At 44.4% G+C, this 18,099-nt stretch overlaps 1 protein-coding gene across 1 annotated transcript in view; it reads left to right on the forward strand.

The window, feature by feature from the left end:
• Positions 1-1,360: 1,360 nt before the first annotated feature.
• The window catches only part of LOC311144929 (synaptic vesicle glycoprotein 2C-like), a gene marked incomplete at its 5' end in the record, with an annotated part of 44,534 nt that continues 27,795 nt past the window's right edge, over positions 1,361-18,099 (forward strand). Inside the window, one exon of the mRNA XM_084181110.1 lies at positions 1,361-1,952. Within this exon, the coding sequence (XP_084037236.1) occupies positions 1,361-1,952 (592 nt within the window). The remainder of the gene's footprint in view (positions 1,953-18,099) is intronic.

Genomic DNA, 18,099 nt, shown 5'->3' on the forward strand with positions numbered 1-18,099 from the left:
AGCCTGGGCGGTGATTTGTGGCCTCCTGACAGGGCTTCAGTGTTCATTAGGCCCTGTAGAGAGCAGCTCAGAGACACACTGGGCGGACGACCTCAAAGACACACCCTCAGTCTCTCGCTCACCCTCATTCTCTCTCTCTCTCTCTCTCTCTCTCTCTCTCTCGCTCACACACACACACACTCATACACACACACACACACACACACACGCACAGACACACACAGAGCGATGAAGTAAATCTGTGATATACTGTAGGTCTTGGTTTACACTTTGATCATTCACAATAAATCATGTTACATTACATTGGCATTTTAGTCATTTAGCAGACGCTCTTATATAGTTTTTTCATACTCACACATTGCAGGGTTATGTTGGGGTCTCCCCCAGCCAACCCAGGCCTCTGACGACTGGAAAGGTTTCCCCCTGCCCACTGTGTGTGTGTGTCCTAATTCATGTGTATGAAATCAGTGACCATGCCAAATCAATTTCCTTCCAACACCAACTGTGTGTGTGTGCGTACATTATGCTGGTGACACAGTGGTCATTTGCCTTCCGTTTTTCCTGTGGATCCTCTCCATGCATGGATTAAAGGATGACACTAAGGTTCCGCTTGGGTCGCCACATCCACTGTAATATACCAGCGCTTTATTAAAGACAAAATTGATTTGGGCCAGAGCCTTGTTTATTAGTTCCTTCTCCAACAGAAATGAATCTGACTCTGCACATTTCCTGTCTCTGTTTAAGGCCTGAGACTGATGTTAACTCATGAAATATAGAACAGGAGAGCTCTCTGGGAAATTGAATGTACTTTGTGAATATAAACTGAGAGTAATATGCCAAAGCCATTTTCTTCACATCACTCAAAGAAATGATCAAAAGGAAAGGGAGCAGTCAGGCAGGCAGGACGGTGAGTGAATGTTTAAGAGAGTTTGGTGTCTGTGCTGTTTCTGCATCACTGTCTGGTTATGAATGCAGCTGTGGAAACTACCCTCTGAGTTATTCACCTTATCTGACTGGAACCTTTCTCTCTCTCTAACCCCGGTCTTTCTGTCTCTCCCCCCTCTCTTTCTCCCCCTGTCTTTCCGTCTCTCCCCCCTCTCTGTCTCTCTCTCCCCGTCTTTCTGTCCCCCCCTCTCTTTCTCTCTTTCTCCCACAGCTTGACCAATGAACACCACAGCCAGTGAGTGTATCTTCCTGTGGTGACTGCAGACTACAGGGATTTCCCCTGTTGCATCTCCAGATCCACCACTCTGCTTCACTCTGCTCTGCTCCCAAACCCCTCCGCCAACTTACATCCATCCCCCTCCACCCCCTTCCTACCCTCCTGTACTTCCACCCCTGAACCTCCTTCTGAGTTAAAATGGACGACAGCAATGATACCAGGACTTCCTTAGTGAAGGGGGCCAAGGACATTGCCAAGGAGGCCAAGCGGCACGCCGTGAAAAAGGTCAACAAGGTCGTGGACAGCGCCACAGACGAGTACTCCCAGCGCAAATACAGCCGTTTCGAGGGGGACGACTTTTACCATAATCCCCCGAGGCAGGACGGAGGCTACAATGACCACGACCAGGCCAGTGACGCCAGCGACGCCACAGAGGGCCATGATGATGAAGATGAGATCTACGAGGGGGAGTACCAGGGGATCCCAGCGGCTGGAGACAGGCGCGCCATGGAGGGGCAGGTGGCTCTGGGGCAGCCCGTCACAGACAGCCTGAGAGAACGTAAGGAGCTGGAGAAGGAGAGGCAGGCGGACGAGGAAGAACTGGCCCAACAGTATGAACTGATCATCCAGGAGTGTGGCCACGGCAGGTTCCAGTGGCAGCTGTTCCTGGTGCTGGGCCTGGCCCTCATGTCGGACGGGGTGGAGGTGTTCGTGGTGGGGTTCGTTCTGCCCAGCGCCGAGACGGACATGTGTGCTATGGGTGGCTCCAACTCCAGATCTGGATGGCTAGGTAAGGGGTTTGGGGTTTGGAGTGTGTGTGTGCGTTCGTTCGTGTGTAAAACATGAGTGCTTTAGCAGATTTCTGTAAGAAGAAGACAGGATTCAATTACTGTTGTCCACCTAGACTAGAGTACAATGTAAAGGCGGTTTGCTCCTAGCAGAACTCGGCTAGGCGAAGCGACTGTCTGTGCTGTCATACTCCCTAAAGACCTTCACTTGGAAACAATAAAAAAACGGCAATATTACTGTTGCTTGTCCCTCTTGATCCACCGTAGCAACAACATAGCCAAAAACACTCCTCAATGTAGTCTGAATAATGTAAAATAAATTAAGAAATCTGTTTTTGCCGAGGACGTCTTAGTAGCGTAATTGACCCTTCGCTTAGCCCCCCCTTGGGTACTGTTGCAACCTCAGACAAAATGTTCTTAGGAAGCCCAATTCCCCATTCAACCACTGGTGATATCTCCTCACAATGATTTCAAACTGTGTTTCTAATACACAATGAAATTAAACAGACTAAATCAAATCACATTTTATTTGTCACATGCGCCGAAGAACACAGGTGTAGACCTTACAGTGAAATGCTTACTTACAAGCTCTTAACCAACAATGCAGTTTTAAGAGAAAATAGCAACAAAAAATATAATATAAAATAAAACGAAATAAAAGTAACAAATAATTAAAGAGCAGCAGTAAAAATAACAATAGCGAGGCTATATACAGGGGGAGTCAATGTGCAGGGTTAGTCGAGGTAATTGGGGTAATATGTACATGTAGGTAGAGTTATTAAAGTGACAATGCATAAATAATAAACAGAGAGTAGCAGCAGCGTAAAAGAGAGGGGGGGCAATGCAAATAGTCTGGGTAGCCATTTGATTAGATGTTCAGGAGTCTTATGGCTTGGGGGTAGAAGCTGTTTAGTCTCTTGGACCTAGACTTGGCGCTCCGTTACCGCTTGCCGTGCGGTAGCAGAGAGAACAGTCTATGACTAGGGTGGCTGGAGTCTTTGACAATTTTTAGGGCCTTCCTCTGACACCGCCTGGTATAGAGGTCCTGGATGGCAGGAAGCTTGGCCCCAGTGATGTACTGGGCCGTACGCACTACCCTCTGTAGTGCCTTGCGGTCGGAGGCCGAGCAGTTACCATACCAGGCAGTGATGCAACCAGTCAGGATGCTCTCGATGGTGCAGCTGTAGAACCTTTTGAGGATCTGAGGACCCATGCCAAATATTTTCAGTCTCCATAGGTTTTGTCATGCCCTCTTCACGACTGTCTTGGTGTGCTTGGACCATGTTAGTATGTTGCTGATGTGGACACCAAGGAAGTTGAAGCTCTCAATCTGCTCGGCTACAGCCCCGTCGATGAGAATGGGGGTGTGCTCGGTCCTCTTCTTTTTCCTGTAGTCCACAATCATCTCCTTTGTCTTGATCACGTTGAGGGAGAGGTTGTTGTCCTGGCACCACATGGCCAGGTCTCTGACCTCCTCCCTATAGGCTGTCTCGTCGTTGTCGGTGATCAGGCCTACTACTGTCATCTGCAAACTTAATGATGGTGTTGGAGTCGTGCCTGGCCATGCAGTCATGAGTGAACAGGGAGTACAGGAGGGGACTGAGCACGCACCCCTGAGGGGCCCCCGTGTTGAGGATCAGCGTGGCGGATGTGTTGTTACCTACCCTTACCATCTGGGGGCGGCTCTTCAGGAAGTCCAGGATCCAGTTGCAGAGGGAGGTGTTTAGTCTCAGGGTCCTTAGCTTAGTGATGAGCTTTGAGGGCACTATGGTGTTGAACGCTGAGCTGTAGTCAGTTAATAGCAATGGCTACAGATGTGAGTGCTACGGGTTGGTAGTAATTTAGGCAGGTTACCTTAGTGTTCTTGGGCACAGGGACTATGGTGGTCTGCTTGAAACATGTTGGTATAACAGACTCAGACAGGGAGAGGTTGAAAATGTCAGTGAAGACACTTAACAGTTGGTTAGCGCATGCTCTGAGTACACATCCTGGTAATCCGTCTGGCCCTGCGGCCTTGTGAATGTTGACCTGTTTAAAGGTCTTACTCACATCAGCTACGGAGAGCGTGATCACACAGTCATCCGGAACAGCTGATGCTCTCATGCATGTTTCAGTGTTACTTGCCTCGAAGCGAGCATAGAAGTAATTTAGCTCATCTGGTAGGCTTGTGTCACTGGGCAGCTCGCGGCTGTGCTTCCCTTTGTAGTCTGTAATAGTTTGCAAGCCCTGCCACATCCGACGAGTGTCGGAGCCAGTGTAGTACGATTCGATCTTAGTCCTGTATTGACGCTTTGCCTGTTTGATGGTTCGTCGGAGGGTATAGCGGGATTTCTTATAAGCTTCCGGGTTAGAGTCCCGCTCCTTACCAATCAGGAAACTTTTGGGTATGTTGTGGTGGACTGTCATGACAATTGCTTCTCGGGAACCTGGTAAAATTATTAATTCACTGTCAGCATGCAGTCAAAGCTTTAACCAATTTTGGAGCTAATTAGTGCTCTCAAATCGTATCCTGATGTTGACAGCAGATGGGAGTTGTATTCATAACATTGATAACTTAGCTAGCTAAAATACATTTTGAGAAAACAAGTTATATTAAGTGGCTCGCTAGTTGCTAACATATTTGGTGGTCAATGAGACTGAGAGAGCTAACTTAGCTAACCAGCTGAGCTAGCAAACAATGTAACAAAAGTATAATTTAGGATTTGAAAAATACTAAACAAAAAAAAAACTCTCACTGGTTTTCATGCAATTGAAACCTGAGCTTGTCTGAGGTGTCGGACTCGATGACAGTTGCTATCCATTGAAGCACTGTGATTGGTTGCCCACATTTCTGGGGTACGGTTTAGCGAATGGTCAATTTTACATCTAGCTAAAATGTTTGGTGCAATATTGCTCGGTCGTCACTAGTTACCACAGCCACAAAGTCATAAACCCCGCATATTTCTAAAATGTATCTTCTTAAAATGTGATTTTAAACCTAACCGTAACCCTAACCACACTGCTAACCTTATGTCTAACCCTAACCTTAAATTAAGACCAAATAGCTAATTTTTGTTTTCATGCATTTTTACGATATAGCCAATTTTGACTTTTGGCTGTGCTATCTAGTGGAAACCGTATTTCTCAAGTAAAAAAATGTTCATGAAAACTAGTCGTCTCTAATTGAATGACAACAAACCCTTCATGTTCCCACTCATACTAGAAGTATTACTGTTGACCAATCACCGACGAAGGGGTGCCAAAGTGTGCACGAATGAAAAAAACCCTGCCAAAGACCAAAACTAAGAAAAGTCACAAAATGTAATCATAATATATGGGCAAACTGTTTAGACTGGGAAGCATACGGTAAGCTTAATGGTATGTTGATTTCTTTGTCCGTGTTGAGGGACTAGTTTTCCCAATGTGTTCCCTTGGAGCCACAATAGTCCAAATGGTTGCAGGTCTGTAATCCATCACTAGCAAGTCTGACATGACATGTGTGTCCAGGGGCTGTCTGTGTCATACTGTAGAAACATGGAATCAGTCAGCCCTCAACCTCCCTGCACAGTGAGACATGGTACTACTACTTTTCCTGCTCCATGCGCTGCTTCCCCTTTTCATCATGCATTGTTAGGAAGGGCCCGTAAGTAAGCATTTCTCTGTTAGTCTACACCTGTTGTTTACGAAGCATGTGACAAATAAAAATTGATTTGATTAATCATGTCCCCTCTCTTTCCATCTCTCTCTCTCTCTCTCTCTCTCTCTCTCTCTCTCTCTCTCTCTCTCTCTCCTCTCTCTCTCTCTCTCTCTCTCTCTCTCTCTCTCTCTCTCTCTCTCTCTCTCCTCTCACTCCTCTCTGATTGCCTCAAGGCTCCTCCCCTGATGAGGTGACTCAGGCTGAATGTGATTGTGTTTGTGTTTGTTTGGGTGTGTGTGTGTGTGTGTGTGTGTGTGTCTGTGGACACACTCCATGATTACTTTGACTTTGTTGGAATCCAATTGGGCTTTTACAGGATAATTATACTTCATTACAGCAAACAAATGGTGAAGAGAGTATGTGCTATACAGGTGCCATAGCAATACTGTATCTATTCTACATTCAAAAGGTAGACTACATGTAACTTAATTGCTGTTGAGTAGAGCTCAGTTGTGCACGCATAGGTGATATGTCTCTGTTAATTATGCTATGAGTATAGTCTCAAACTGCCAACTCACTGGTAGGCCAACACTTTTACTGCCTCACTTTATCTAGGTGTTTGTCTCTTTTCTACAAAGCATAAACTGTACCTAAAATGCACTAAATCATTTGCAAAGGCCTCAAATCATTCTATTTCAAAAGCACCAATTCCCCCCTCCCACAAAGAACTACTTGGTGGCAGTGTAAGCATATTTCATTACACATCTGTACATTCTGTATCAATACAACATGGGTGTGCTTCGGTGGTTGGTTAGTTAGACTTGAGGTGACTTAGTTTCCATGCAGACGGATCTCAGGGAAACATTAATCACATCCCAGAGACCGTGGCTTCGCATCGCAGGCTGGTCAAACTGAGCCCAGTGTAACTGAATAATGCAATATGAAAAACACAAAGGCCTGTACGGGATGCACAACAGATATTACAGAATTTAATTTGGACCTAACAAGATCCCACAGGAATCTTAACTGCTGCATGGGAATGAGGGAGGAATGAGAGGATGGAGAGTGGGAGGAGAAAAGAGAAGGATAAAGGGGAATGGCAAGGAAGAGAGAGTGAAGAGAGAGAGATATGGGGGAGGAGAAAGGAAGAGGGATAGATGGGATGGAGGGAGGAAAAAGACTGATTAGTAAGTAACAGAGGAGAGGGAGAGGAGAGGGATGTGGGAGGAGAGAGAGCAGAGAGGGAGGGGATGTGGGAGGAGAGAGGGCAGAGGAGGGGGATGTGGGAGGAGAGAGAGCAGAGAGGGAGGGGGATGTGGGAGGAGAGAGCAGAGAGGGAGGGGGATGTGGGAGGAGAGAGAGCAGAGAGGGAGGGGGATGTGGGAGGAGAGAGAGCAGAGAGGGAGGGGGATGTGGGAGGAGAGAGCAGAGAGGGAGGGGGATGTGGGAGGAGAGAGAGCAGAGAGGGAGGGGGATGTGGGAGGAGAGGGAGCAGGGAGGGAGGAGAGAGGGAGGGAGGAGAGAGGGAGGGAGGGGGAGCAGAGAGGGAGGGGATGTGGGAGAGCAAGAGGAGGGAGAGACTTATCTTCTCACACTCAAGACAAAAAAAGTGCCTCACCTTATCACTTTCCACCTCCTTTGTTGTCCTCCCTTTCTCTTTCTGTAGCTCTCTTTCTTTTCTCACTCTCTTTTTTCTTCGTTCTCCCCTCTTTTTTTGTCTCCTTAATTCTCTCTTTACATCTCTCTCCCTCCTTCTCCCTTTCTACCTCTTCCTTCCTCCCCTCCCTAGAATCTGTTGATGTGCCCTTGAGCAAGGCACTTAACCCTAATTTGCTCCAGGGGCACCGTAGTACTATGGCTGACCCTGTAAAACAACACATTTTACTGCACCTATCCGGTATATGTGACAATAAAACATATTTTTGTAATCTTTTCTTTTTATCCCTCCCTCACCCTCTCCCTCTCTCTTTCTGTCTATGGTAGCCAGCTGGCAGGCTGTGAGTATCTGCATGGACCAGGCCAGGGGCAGCTGAGCATGGCTAAACTGCAGTGAGATCGCAGTGCCACTGCAGAGATTACACTACACACTACTAGCGCAGAGAGTGTGTGTGAGGGAGAGCGTGTGTGAGTGTGTGCGGCTCACAGAGAACCTGCAGCCACCAACAATATCCGTGTAATCGTGCTGTCTTATAGAGCACTCATAGAATCAAAATACTTAATGCCTATCTGTTCATTACCCTTAATGCAAGGGAGCTTAGATGCATTACTGAGCTGAATGAGATATCCCATTGTGCTTGCACCCCTGGACCAAGATAAGTATACTTTCATAAAGATTTTATTGATATCTTTGCTACCCCCACCAACCAAAATATGACAAAGAGCCCCAATCTTTCTTTCTGCGGGGGTGGTGGTTTCCTTCCGGCAAAAGAGGGGGCATGAAACCCATCAAGCCCGACATGATGTAGTACAAATGTGATTACACGCTGCTCAGTGTAAAGGAGCTAAAGAGAGGAGAGGAGAGGAGAGGGAAGGAAAAGGAGAGCAGAGGAGATGGGAGGTAGAGGAGAGGAAAGAGAAAAGATGTAAGAAAGAGGAGAGGAGGACACAAGCAGAAAAAGAGAGAGAAGCACAGAGGGAAAGAAAGCAGAGAGGAAATGAAAGAAGATCAGAAGAGAGGAGAAAAGAGATGAGAAGAGAGAGAATGAAAACAGTGAAAGATACAGGGAATCACCCCACTGTTGTTCACAGCGACAGAGTTGTAGAGTTAGCTGCAGAAAGGCATGCTGTAGTCCTCTATATGCTGTATGAATAAAACAGAGCAAGCGTTTTGTGTGGCGCTGAAACAGTTTGCCCCTCTAAGAGCGAAGAGCATCAAAGCGTGAAATCGGAAAAGAGGCCATGATGCAGCTGAGCGCTCTCACCACTCTCATGGGGCTCCTCAGGATCTGACAGCACAAAAAACACCACCACCATGCCAGTCACTAGGGTCTTCCCCTCTCTCTCCCTCTCTCTTTCTCCTCTCCCTTTCTTCACCTCCTCTCACACTCTCTTTCTCTGAACTCCCCTCTCTTTCTCTGTCTCACTCTCTTATTCTTCATTCCTTTCCTCTTTTTCAGAACTTCTCCCTCGTTCTCCTCTCACTCTTACTAATTCTCTCCATCCTTTTCTATTTACTTACATTATTCCCCTCTCCTTCTCTATTTGCCCTTATCTCCTCCCCTTTACTATTTTTCTTTCATTATCTCTATCTCCTTTCATTGTCTAGTTTTCAGGATCTCAAGAGCTGCTGAGTGATGATACTTAACTGTGTGTGTGTGTGTGTGTGTGTGTGTGTGTGTGTGTGTGTGTGTGTGTGTGTGTGTGTGTGTGTGTGTTCTACCGCACTGCTCAGCTCCAGCACCTCTCCCTTTAGAGAGTGTGTTGGTGTGTGTCTGACTGTTTGCTGAATATTCCCTATTTTGGAGATGTGTTTGGACATATCTGGGATCTATGCCTAGCCTTGGGCAGTTCTGACTCAGGGTGTTTTTGTTGCCATGCCGTTCACCAGTCCCAATTCAAATACTGTGTATTCTCTTAGTTTGCTCCTAATATCGGCATGCTCCATTTTAGCTCAAACTTCCACACTGGTCCCAAATAATTGCAGTAGTGGGTATATTTTGCTGTCAAAGATTCAGCCTTGTTGCACCCTGTTGAGGAAACCCAATCACCCAGTGTCGTAGAAATATTTGACTAAGAGATAATCAACTCAAAAATATCTCTCAAGACACCGGAGCTTGTGAATTCAATAATTAGACTTTATTGCATAACAAAGCCTGAGCTTGCTCCATGGAACAACTGTCTCCCTCTGGCTTAGAGATCTCTTATATACACACATATGAAAAAAACATGCATACATTCCTAACTTATTTTAGTTCTGCCCCACCCTTCTTTCTCAACGTCCAGCTGTTACACATTGTCCACTCCAAAATGTCATGAATGCTTTTTTTCTATATGAAGCCTCTCATTCTATCATTCTATTGGCTGCATGGCTTAGGCCCCTTCTTAAAAAAACTAATGTAATGCACACTGCTTGAGAGCCTCTGTGAAAGAACACATGCATTCATTTAAAACACAGCATATACTTCATATCTATATTCCTTATTTAAGCATGTATCTGGATTATAAAATATCAAACATGTTTATTATATTTTACCTTTGGCATCTCCCTACATGTGCCATAATGATACATAAAATAATCCTATACCAGACAGTCATGTTGTTTCAGAGAGACCCTGTTCTCTTCTATTACCTCCTGTTTGGCCACAGATCACCTCATCATCACTACTCTCCTCTCTCACAGCCTCTCTCCCCCTCCAGAAACAGCCTCTCTCTCACCCTGTCCTTCCCCTAGATATTCTAGATGTAACCTGTGTAGACATGCTGTCATCTATCTCTCCATCCACCAGGCCTCTGGGCCACAGCCTATAGATTTAAACTGTGTTCACATGTGAATAGTCTTGGCTTTCCTCACTTTGTTTCTATAAGGAAGGTGAGGGGAAAGCCTGTGACAGAGGCTAACGTGAATAGACTTGACCGTCTGTTGGCCTGCAGGTTTGAATGAAGCCAAGCTAAATCAATACATCAGCTGAGGTTGATAGTGCAGGAAGTCCAGTTCATTAAGTTAAGAGTCTTTGAGCTCTCTCTCTCTCTCTCTCTCTCTCTCTCTCTCTCTCTCTCTCTCTCTCTCTCTCTCTCTCTCTCTCTCTCTCTCTCTCACTCTCACTCTCACTCTCACTCTCACTCTCACTCTCACACTCTCTCACTCTCACTCTCTCTCACCCTCTCACCAGTGAATCAGCCATGACAGGATAGGGAGTGACTGAGATAATGCGGCAGGTAGCTTAGTTGTTAAGAGCGTTGTGCCAGTAACCGAAAGGTTGCTGGTTCTAATCCCCGAACCGACTAGGTGAAAAATCTGTCGATGTGCCCTTGAGCAAGGCACTTAACCCTACTTGCTCCTGTAAGTCAAATCAAATCAAATCAAATGTTATTGGTCACATGCGCCGAATACAACAGGTGCAGACATTACAGTGAAATGCTTACTTACAGCCCTTAACCAACAGTGCATTTATTTTTAACAAAAAAAGTAAAAATAAAACAACAACAAAAAAAGTGTTGAGAAAAAAAGAGCAGAAGTAAAATAACATAACAGTAGGGAGGCTATATATACAGGGGGGTACCGGTGCAGAGTCAATGTGCGGGGGCACCGGCTAGTTGAGATAGTTGAAGTAATATGTACATGTGGGTAGAGTTAAAGTGACTATGCATAAATAATTAACAGAGTAGCAGCAGCGTAAAAAGGATGGGGTGGGGGGGCAGTGCAAATAGTCCGGGTAGCCATGATTAGCTGTTCAGGAGTCTTATGGCTTGGGGGTAGAAGCTGTTGAGAAGTCTTTTGGACCTAGACTTGGCACTCCGGTACCGCTTGCCGTGCGGTAGCAGAGAGAACAGTCTATGACTAGGGTGGCTGGAGTCTTTGACAATTTTGAGGGCCTTCCTCTGACACCGCCTGGTATAGAGGTCCTGGATGGCAGGAAGCTTGGCCCCAGTGATGTACTGGGCCGTACGCACTACCCTCTGTAGTGCCTTGCGGTCGGAGGCCAAGCAGTTGCCATACCAGGCGGTGATGCAACCAGTCAGGATGCTCTCGATGGTGCAGCTGTAGAATTTTTTGAGGATCTGAGGACCCATGCCAAATCTTTTCAATCTCCTGAGGGGGAATAGGCTTTGGAAAAAGTTTAATACTAGTGCTCTGGATAAGAGCGTCTGCTAAATGACTAAAATGTAAAATAATGGGGAACACTGAGCCACTCTGACAAACAGGGCTGTCTTTCTGTAGGCTGGCCTAAACTGAGGGGTGAATGTCTATTTTGTCATATCTATTCCTGTATGTCATTTAGTATATCAGTTCTGTATAATATTTAGTAACAATGTGTAATATGTCTGCAATGAAGATTCTTATCTTATGTCATGATTTAAAATGCACTAGTATTAAACTTTTTCCAAAGTGTGACTAGTCCTGTTTCGGTGCTCTGTCAACTACTGCTCCCAGTTTGCTGCAGCGTAATAATTGCTTGGGTTGGTCCAGGAGCAAACTAGCATCTAGCAAAGTGCCTGGTCATAAACAGAGCTTCAGGACAGTCATGGGGATTGAACCTATAGTGTGTAGACTAGATTCTGCACAGTTAAAGAGAAATATACATACAGCTTTTATGTGTGGCTGAATAGCAAATAAAATATTGTAGGATGTGATTATGAGACTAGCAAAATCAATACAGCATACAACCATTTATACCTGTCTGAATGTTCTTAATGCTTCTAGACAGTGAATGGGACATTATACCATTTAAACCTGGTGATACTGTAGATGTCTTTTCCTCATGATTCACGTGTGTTCCTGGCACCAGTGCTGAGATAATCACACCTTCAGATGCTGTGCAGTAAAAACACACAGCGATCAACACATGAATGAGGTAATTGGACGTCCTTTAGAGGCTACTACACAGTATCATCAAGAGTCAACTGTTTTAGTTCTCTTACTGTTTTATACATGATCTCTGCATTCTAGCCTGCTCTCCCTCATTTAAGCCTAGTGCATAGGTGTAACAAAATGTATGTTTATTAGGCTATGTTCAATGGAAATGTAACACTTGTATGGGCTGTATTTGATATATCACTATTAATTTGTCATCCCGTTTGTCAAGACGAGGTCAAGGAGTATCTTCCTAATGCCTTATACATTGATTCTGTGATGGTTGGCTTCAAGATGGACGAATGGCTTGTTTATTCTCCCCAAATCCTAATTCTAAACCATTAGATGATTAGAAATTACCTCAGATTATGTCCCCATATCACCAAGTAAAATTCTGAGTATGTGCAAATGTACTTGGAGAATAAAGGTGATTCTGACTACGGCCAAGTGTGAATGACCCCAGTTTGACCCCTGGAATAAGTTCCCCATCTATCCACAACAGCCTAGTGGGGAGATGAGACCTGAATGAAGTCATAGAATAAATTAGGTGTATCTTGCTATACCCTGAATTTAAATGATTTGGACCAGACATCATGGCTTCAAGCTAAATTATATCACACCATGTGTAAGTGGAATATGGCCAAATCTATCTGCAATCTGTTGTTTATCGTCATAGTGAGTGACATTTAGAATACAAATGACAATGCTATCGTCATGAGAGAGTTATCCTTTCGACTCCATTTTATGTTCACTTGTCGGTTTATATGTAGGTTTGTGTTTGTTTCTTGGTCTGATGTATTTGGATGGTGTCTGAATCCTCTCGAGGAATCATATTTGAGAGAAAAGCATTTTTACACTAGTCTCTTGACCAGGACGTTACAGCATTCATTCTATCAATGCATTAAAGTGGAACTGACACCATTTTAACTCCTTTGCAGATATGAAACAAACAGACAATCATAATATCAGTCAAAAAATATCTAATTCCCAGTTTATGCTACAAAACCAACTTTATAAGAGGTTTTAAAAATAGGTTCAATTTGACAAAAAATTCCATGACGTACAGTAAGGCATTGTTGGCAGAATAGATGGATGCAATTCAATGCATGATTAATATAACTCACCAATACATTTCTTGGTAGTCAAAAAAATATTGCTATCAGGTTGTAAATCACAGCTTGCCTGGTACATTGTTTGCTGCCTCCACCCATTCGGGATGTTTTATACTTAACAAAAATATAAACGCAACATGCAACAATTTACAGTTTTGCTGAGTTACAGTTCATATAAGGAAATCAGTCAATTTAAATAAATAAATTAGGCCCTAATCTATGGATTTCACATGACTGGGCAGGGGCGCAGCCATGGGTCGGCCTGGGAGTGCATAGGCTCACCCACTTGGGAGCCAGGCCAAGCCAATCAGAATGAGTTTTTCCCCACAAAAGGGCTTTATTACAGACAGAAATAACTTCTCCGCTCCCCTCAGACGATCCCGCAGGTGAAGAAGCTGGATATAGAGGTCCTGGGCTGGCGTGGTTACACGTGGTCTGCAGTTGTGAGGCTGGTGGTTACACGTGGTCTGCGGTTGTGAGGCCGGTGGTTACATGTGGTCTGCGGTTGTGAGGCCGGTGGTTACACGTGGTCTGCGGTTGTGAGGCCGGTGGTTACATGTGGTCTGCGGTTGTGAGGCCGGTGGTTACACGTGGTCTGCGGTTGTGAGGCTGGTGGTTACACGTGGTCTGCGGTTGTGAGGCCGGTGGTTACATGTGGTCTGTGGTTGTGAGGCCGGTTGGACATACTGCCAAATTCTCTAAAATTACGTTGGAGGTGGCTTACGGTAGAGAAATAAACATTGAATTATCTGGAAACAGCTCTGGTGGACATTCCTGCAGTCATTATGACAATTACACACTCCCTCAACACTTGAGACATCTGTGGCATTGTGTTGTGTGACAAAACTGCACATTTTAGAATGGCCTTTTATTGTCCCCAGCACAAGGCGCACTTGTGTAATGATCATGCTGTTTAATCAGCTTCTTGATATGCCACACCTGTCAGGTGGATGGATTATCTTGACAAAGGCTAAAATGCTCACTGATAGGGATGTTAACAAATGTGTGCACAACATTTGAGAGAAATAAGCTTTTTGTGCATGTGGAACATTTCTGGGATCTTTTCTTTCAGCTCATGAAACCAACACTTTACATGTTGTGTTTATATTTTTGTTCAGTGTAGTTTCAATGAAAAAATATTTCTGACAAAAACGGACGAATGTAACTAACGCTGGGAATGTCAATGCAATCAAACTAGCAAGGGCAATGATCACAGGTCAGTCATAACGTGTGGCTAATAGGCTAGCTGTCATGATCATTTCTATCTCTAATTCACCTAAGCTTGAATCATTACCAGGGGTTGTAAGGCTCTGGTTATAATCATAAATGATTCAAGGTCCACAACCAGCAAGAATGATCTGTATTTTTAATCATGGAGAGCTCTGGCGCCAAAAAACATCCATACAGCTTTATACCCCTTGACACACAAAGGCACTTTGCTCCGCCCACCTTTAGGAGGCTTTTTTTAACCAGTCCCCTTCACCCTGGAATGTTTAGTCCCGCCCCCCTCTGTTAGTGGGTTGCCACTACATTATAACTCTAACACCGTTCACACATTTATACTGTATTTGGGGTGAAATCCTTTAGTCATTATTCTTAAAATACAAATTAATCTATCACTAGCGTATCTATTTATGTAACTATTTATTTAGCAAGCTAAAAACACGGAGCCTAACATTAGCTAGTGTTAAGTTGCGTCAATTCAAATCTGGTATAGGAACAAAAAGAGGTCAATACGCGTCTTCTAAAATAGACTAGTATTTTAATTAATGCAAACACTTGAATTGGTAAATATGATGTTCGTATATACGGGCCCACTGAAAAACCACGCAGGGCAGTCAGAGAACTGAGCCATTGTTATAAGTTCTTCTTTAAATACTCTGACAGAGATAGTTCCTGCTCCAAGCAGGCCTATCAGAGTAGAGGCTGGGCGTGGTTTAAACTTACCCAGCCTATCGTTGGCAATCAGGCTGGTCCCAGTCCCTTGGCGCTTCACTGTTGCCAGGTGTTAGTTGTTTTGCAACTTGTCCAGAGAGTCAGCATTTTTGCAGTACACATGTCCTTGAGCGGTCTAACAAAGAGGCTGTGTTTTTGTAAGTGAGTCACAAGCCTTATCTCACCCTACCCCCTAACAGTTCCTCACATTAATCACAGCTTGTTAAGTTAAACAATCTATATCAGTACAGTACAAACCTATTATGTTTAATCATTAATGCTTTCTTATTAAGCTAACAGCACATCTAAAATATAAGAGAATAATTTCCCACAATCCCCCTTTTCACACCCACTGGGTGTGAACCCAAAATAAGAAAACCCAAAATAAAAAATGTCAGGGAAATTTAGGATTCCCCCTTTTGACACCCACTAGGGTGTCACTCATTAAAATACAATACAAACAAAAATAATCACACTTTTATTAATAGGCAATAATGATAATAAAAAGGCCTTCAGTCCTTCCATCTACACCTAACTTGTACTAGGTTGGCTACCAGCCACCCAGGTACTTCAAACCTTCACATAAGGAAAGACAAACATTCACAATGGTTAACTTGATTAATAAAGCATAAAACATAAACAGGAAGTAAACTTTGGCCCCCTTTAGACACCCTCTAGGGTGTCACTCCACCACCTCACCAATAGCAAACCAAGGGTCATCCTTTGTCAACCCCATCTCAGTGTCTGCATCCCCTTCTTGAGCCCCTAGGAGGGGCATCATACCAGCCGTATGCACGACATCTGTAACAGACTTTCTCAAACAAGGAATTACACAGGCAGCACAGCACATTAATATTAGAAACACAACTACTAGGGTCAGAAATCCAGTAACCACCATAACAGAGTATTTACCAAACCACTCCCCCAACCAGGAGAACAGTCCGTTTCCCTCCATTCCAGCCATGCTCTTCATTTCAGCTGATAGTTTATCTAAACCAACTAGGGCTTTAGAGATACTCCCATCAGGACTGGTATTGTTAGGGATAAACGTACAACAATGGCTTACCATTCTATAGACACCACCCCTTTCTGCCTGATCTAGAGCCAACCTCTTTTTACTAAGTCATAATAGTGAGATGGCGGATAATTGTTCAAAGATCCCTTCCGTTGCATCCCTAGTCTAGCCAATAAATCGTTGTTGGTCGTAATAGATATAATTAATCCAATTCACAATTTTGTTTATTGTCACCCACCAAAAGAACGTGGTAGTAAACCCTTCCCCTAATTGTTTCATAGCTCGGTATCCATCCGATACCCCCCCTTGGTATCCCAATCGCATCCATCTAAATAGGGCTATTCTCCTTCTTGTTAAAACTCCTCCTACATCTGTTTAATCCTTGGTTCCTGGTGACTAATTCTAACTAGCTGAACCAGTAGAACCAGGGTGCATGTATCTAGCCACCCCTTTGGAATTCTCTGCCTTACACTGCCCTTACTGGCACACGCCCACCACACATCGGTTACAGGGGCTGTAAGGTTTAGAATTCTCTCCTGTGCTTCCGAACTTAAGTCTGTCACATTACTACTATCTCCAATTGAAAATTGGTGATGTCTTTATTTCTCTTTACCACCCTTCTGGATGTTCAGTCCCACCCGGTCTCATATCCCCATCCCCAAGTGTGTTTAAACACTTGAGTCTAGGAACAATCCGCCGTGGGGGCCGAACACGAATATAATGGGATTGTATAATCCCAAGCTGCTTATTGACATGTACCCCACCCATTGGCTACGTCCCTAACCCTTATTTTGAATCTGACAGTCTGCCCTTCTCTGACTCCCATTTTGTAGGCCACTCGTCCTTGACGTTCAGTATGTCGGGTCGCTTCTCTTCTCTTTTACTTCTTAACAATGGTAAGGGCATAGCACAATTGGTGGTGGATCTTGACATATCAAGACCATTACCGAGACTATGATGCAACTCAAGTTATCCATATTCCCAAAAACCGCCAACCCTCTCCTGTCCTCAGTCTTTCTGCTTGGTACTACCCCATACTCACACCCTGAGAACACACTACAGTGATGATAGGTCGGGGTAGGAGATCTTCGTTAACAGAGGTGATCCCCAGACCCTATTGGTCCAGTTCTTCTCTCTAACTCTGCATGTGTTCAGTGGTGCTTGCATGTGTTCTTACCTTTTTGCAGTGGGTAACGTGGACCCAGGTTGCTCTTTCTGCTATTCTAATGGCAAAGGCAGTGACCAATATAACCTGATAGGGCCCTTCCCAACAGGCCTGCTTCCAGTTTTTCTTCTTTAGGGACTGGATGCTCACCAGTCACCTGGTTAGATAGAGTGGGTCACCTTCTCCTTTAGTTCACCTGTGGGGCACAAAACCTCTGACATATGGGTGTGGTTAATAAACTATCTTCACACATGTTCAGCTCTCAATTTCTATTTCTGACTGCATTCTCTTTCTAGACTGTATCTAAAAAAAATGTTTACAAGTATTTTGTCCTCTCCTTCGTATACAGTGGGGAAAAAAAGTATTTAGTCAGCCACCAATTGTGCAAGTTCTCCCACTTAAAAAGATGAGAGAGGCCTGTAATTTTCATTATAGGTACACGTCAACTATGACAGACAAAATTAGAATTTTTTTCTCCAGAAAATCACATTGTAGGATTTTTTATGAATTTATTTGCAAATTATGGTGGAAAATAAGTATTTGGTCAATAACAAAAGTTTCTCAATACTTTGTTATATACCCTTTGTTGGCAATGACACAGGTCAAACGTTTTCTGTAAGTCTTCACAAGGTTTTCACACACTGTTGCTGGTATTTTGGCCCATTCCTCCATGCAGATCTCCTCTAGAGCAGTGATGTTTTGGGGCTGTCGCTGGGCAACACAGACTTTCAACTCCCTCCAAAGATGTTCTATGGGGTTGAGATCTGGAGACTGGCTAGGCCACTCCAGGACCTT

Source organism: Coregonus lavaretus (assembly GCF_964263955.1).
Source record: "Coregonus lavaretus genome assembly, chromosome: 17".
Classification (NCBI taxonomy): domain Eukaryota; kingdom Metazoa; phylum Chordata; class Actinopteri; order Salmoniformes; family Salmonidae; genus Coregonus; species Coregonus lavaretus.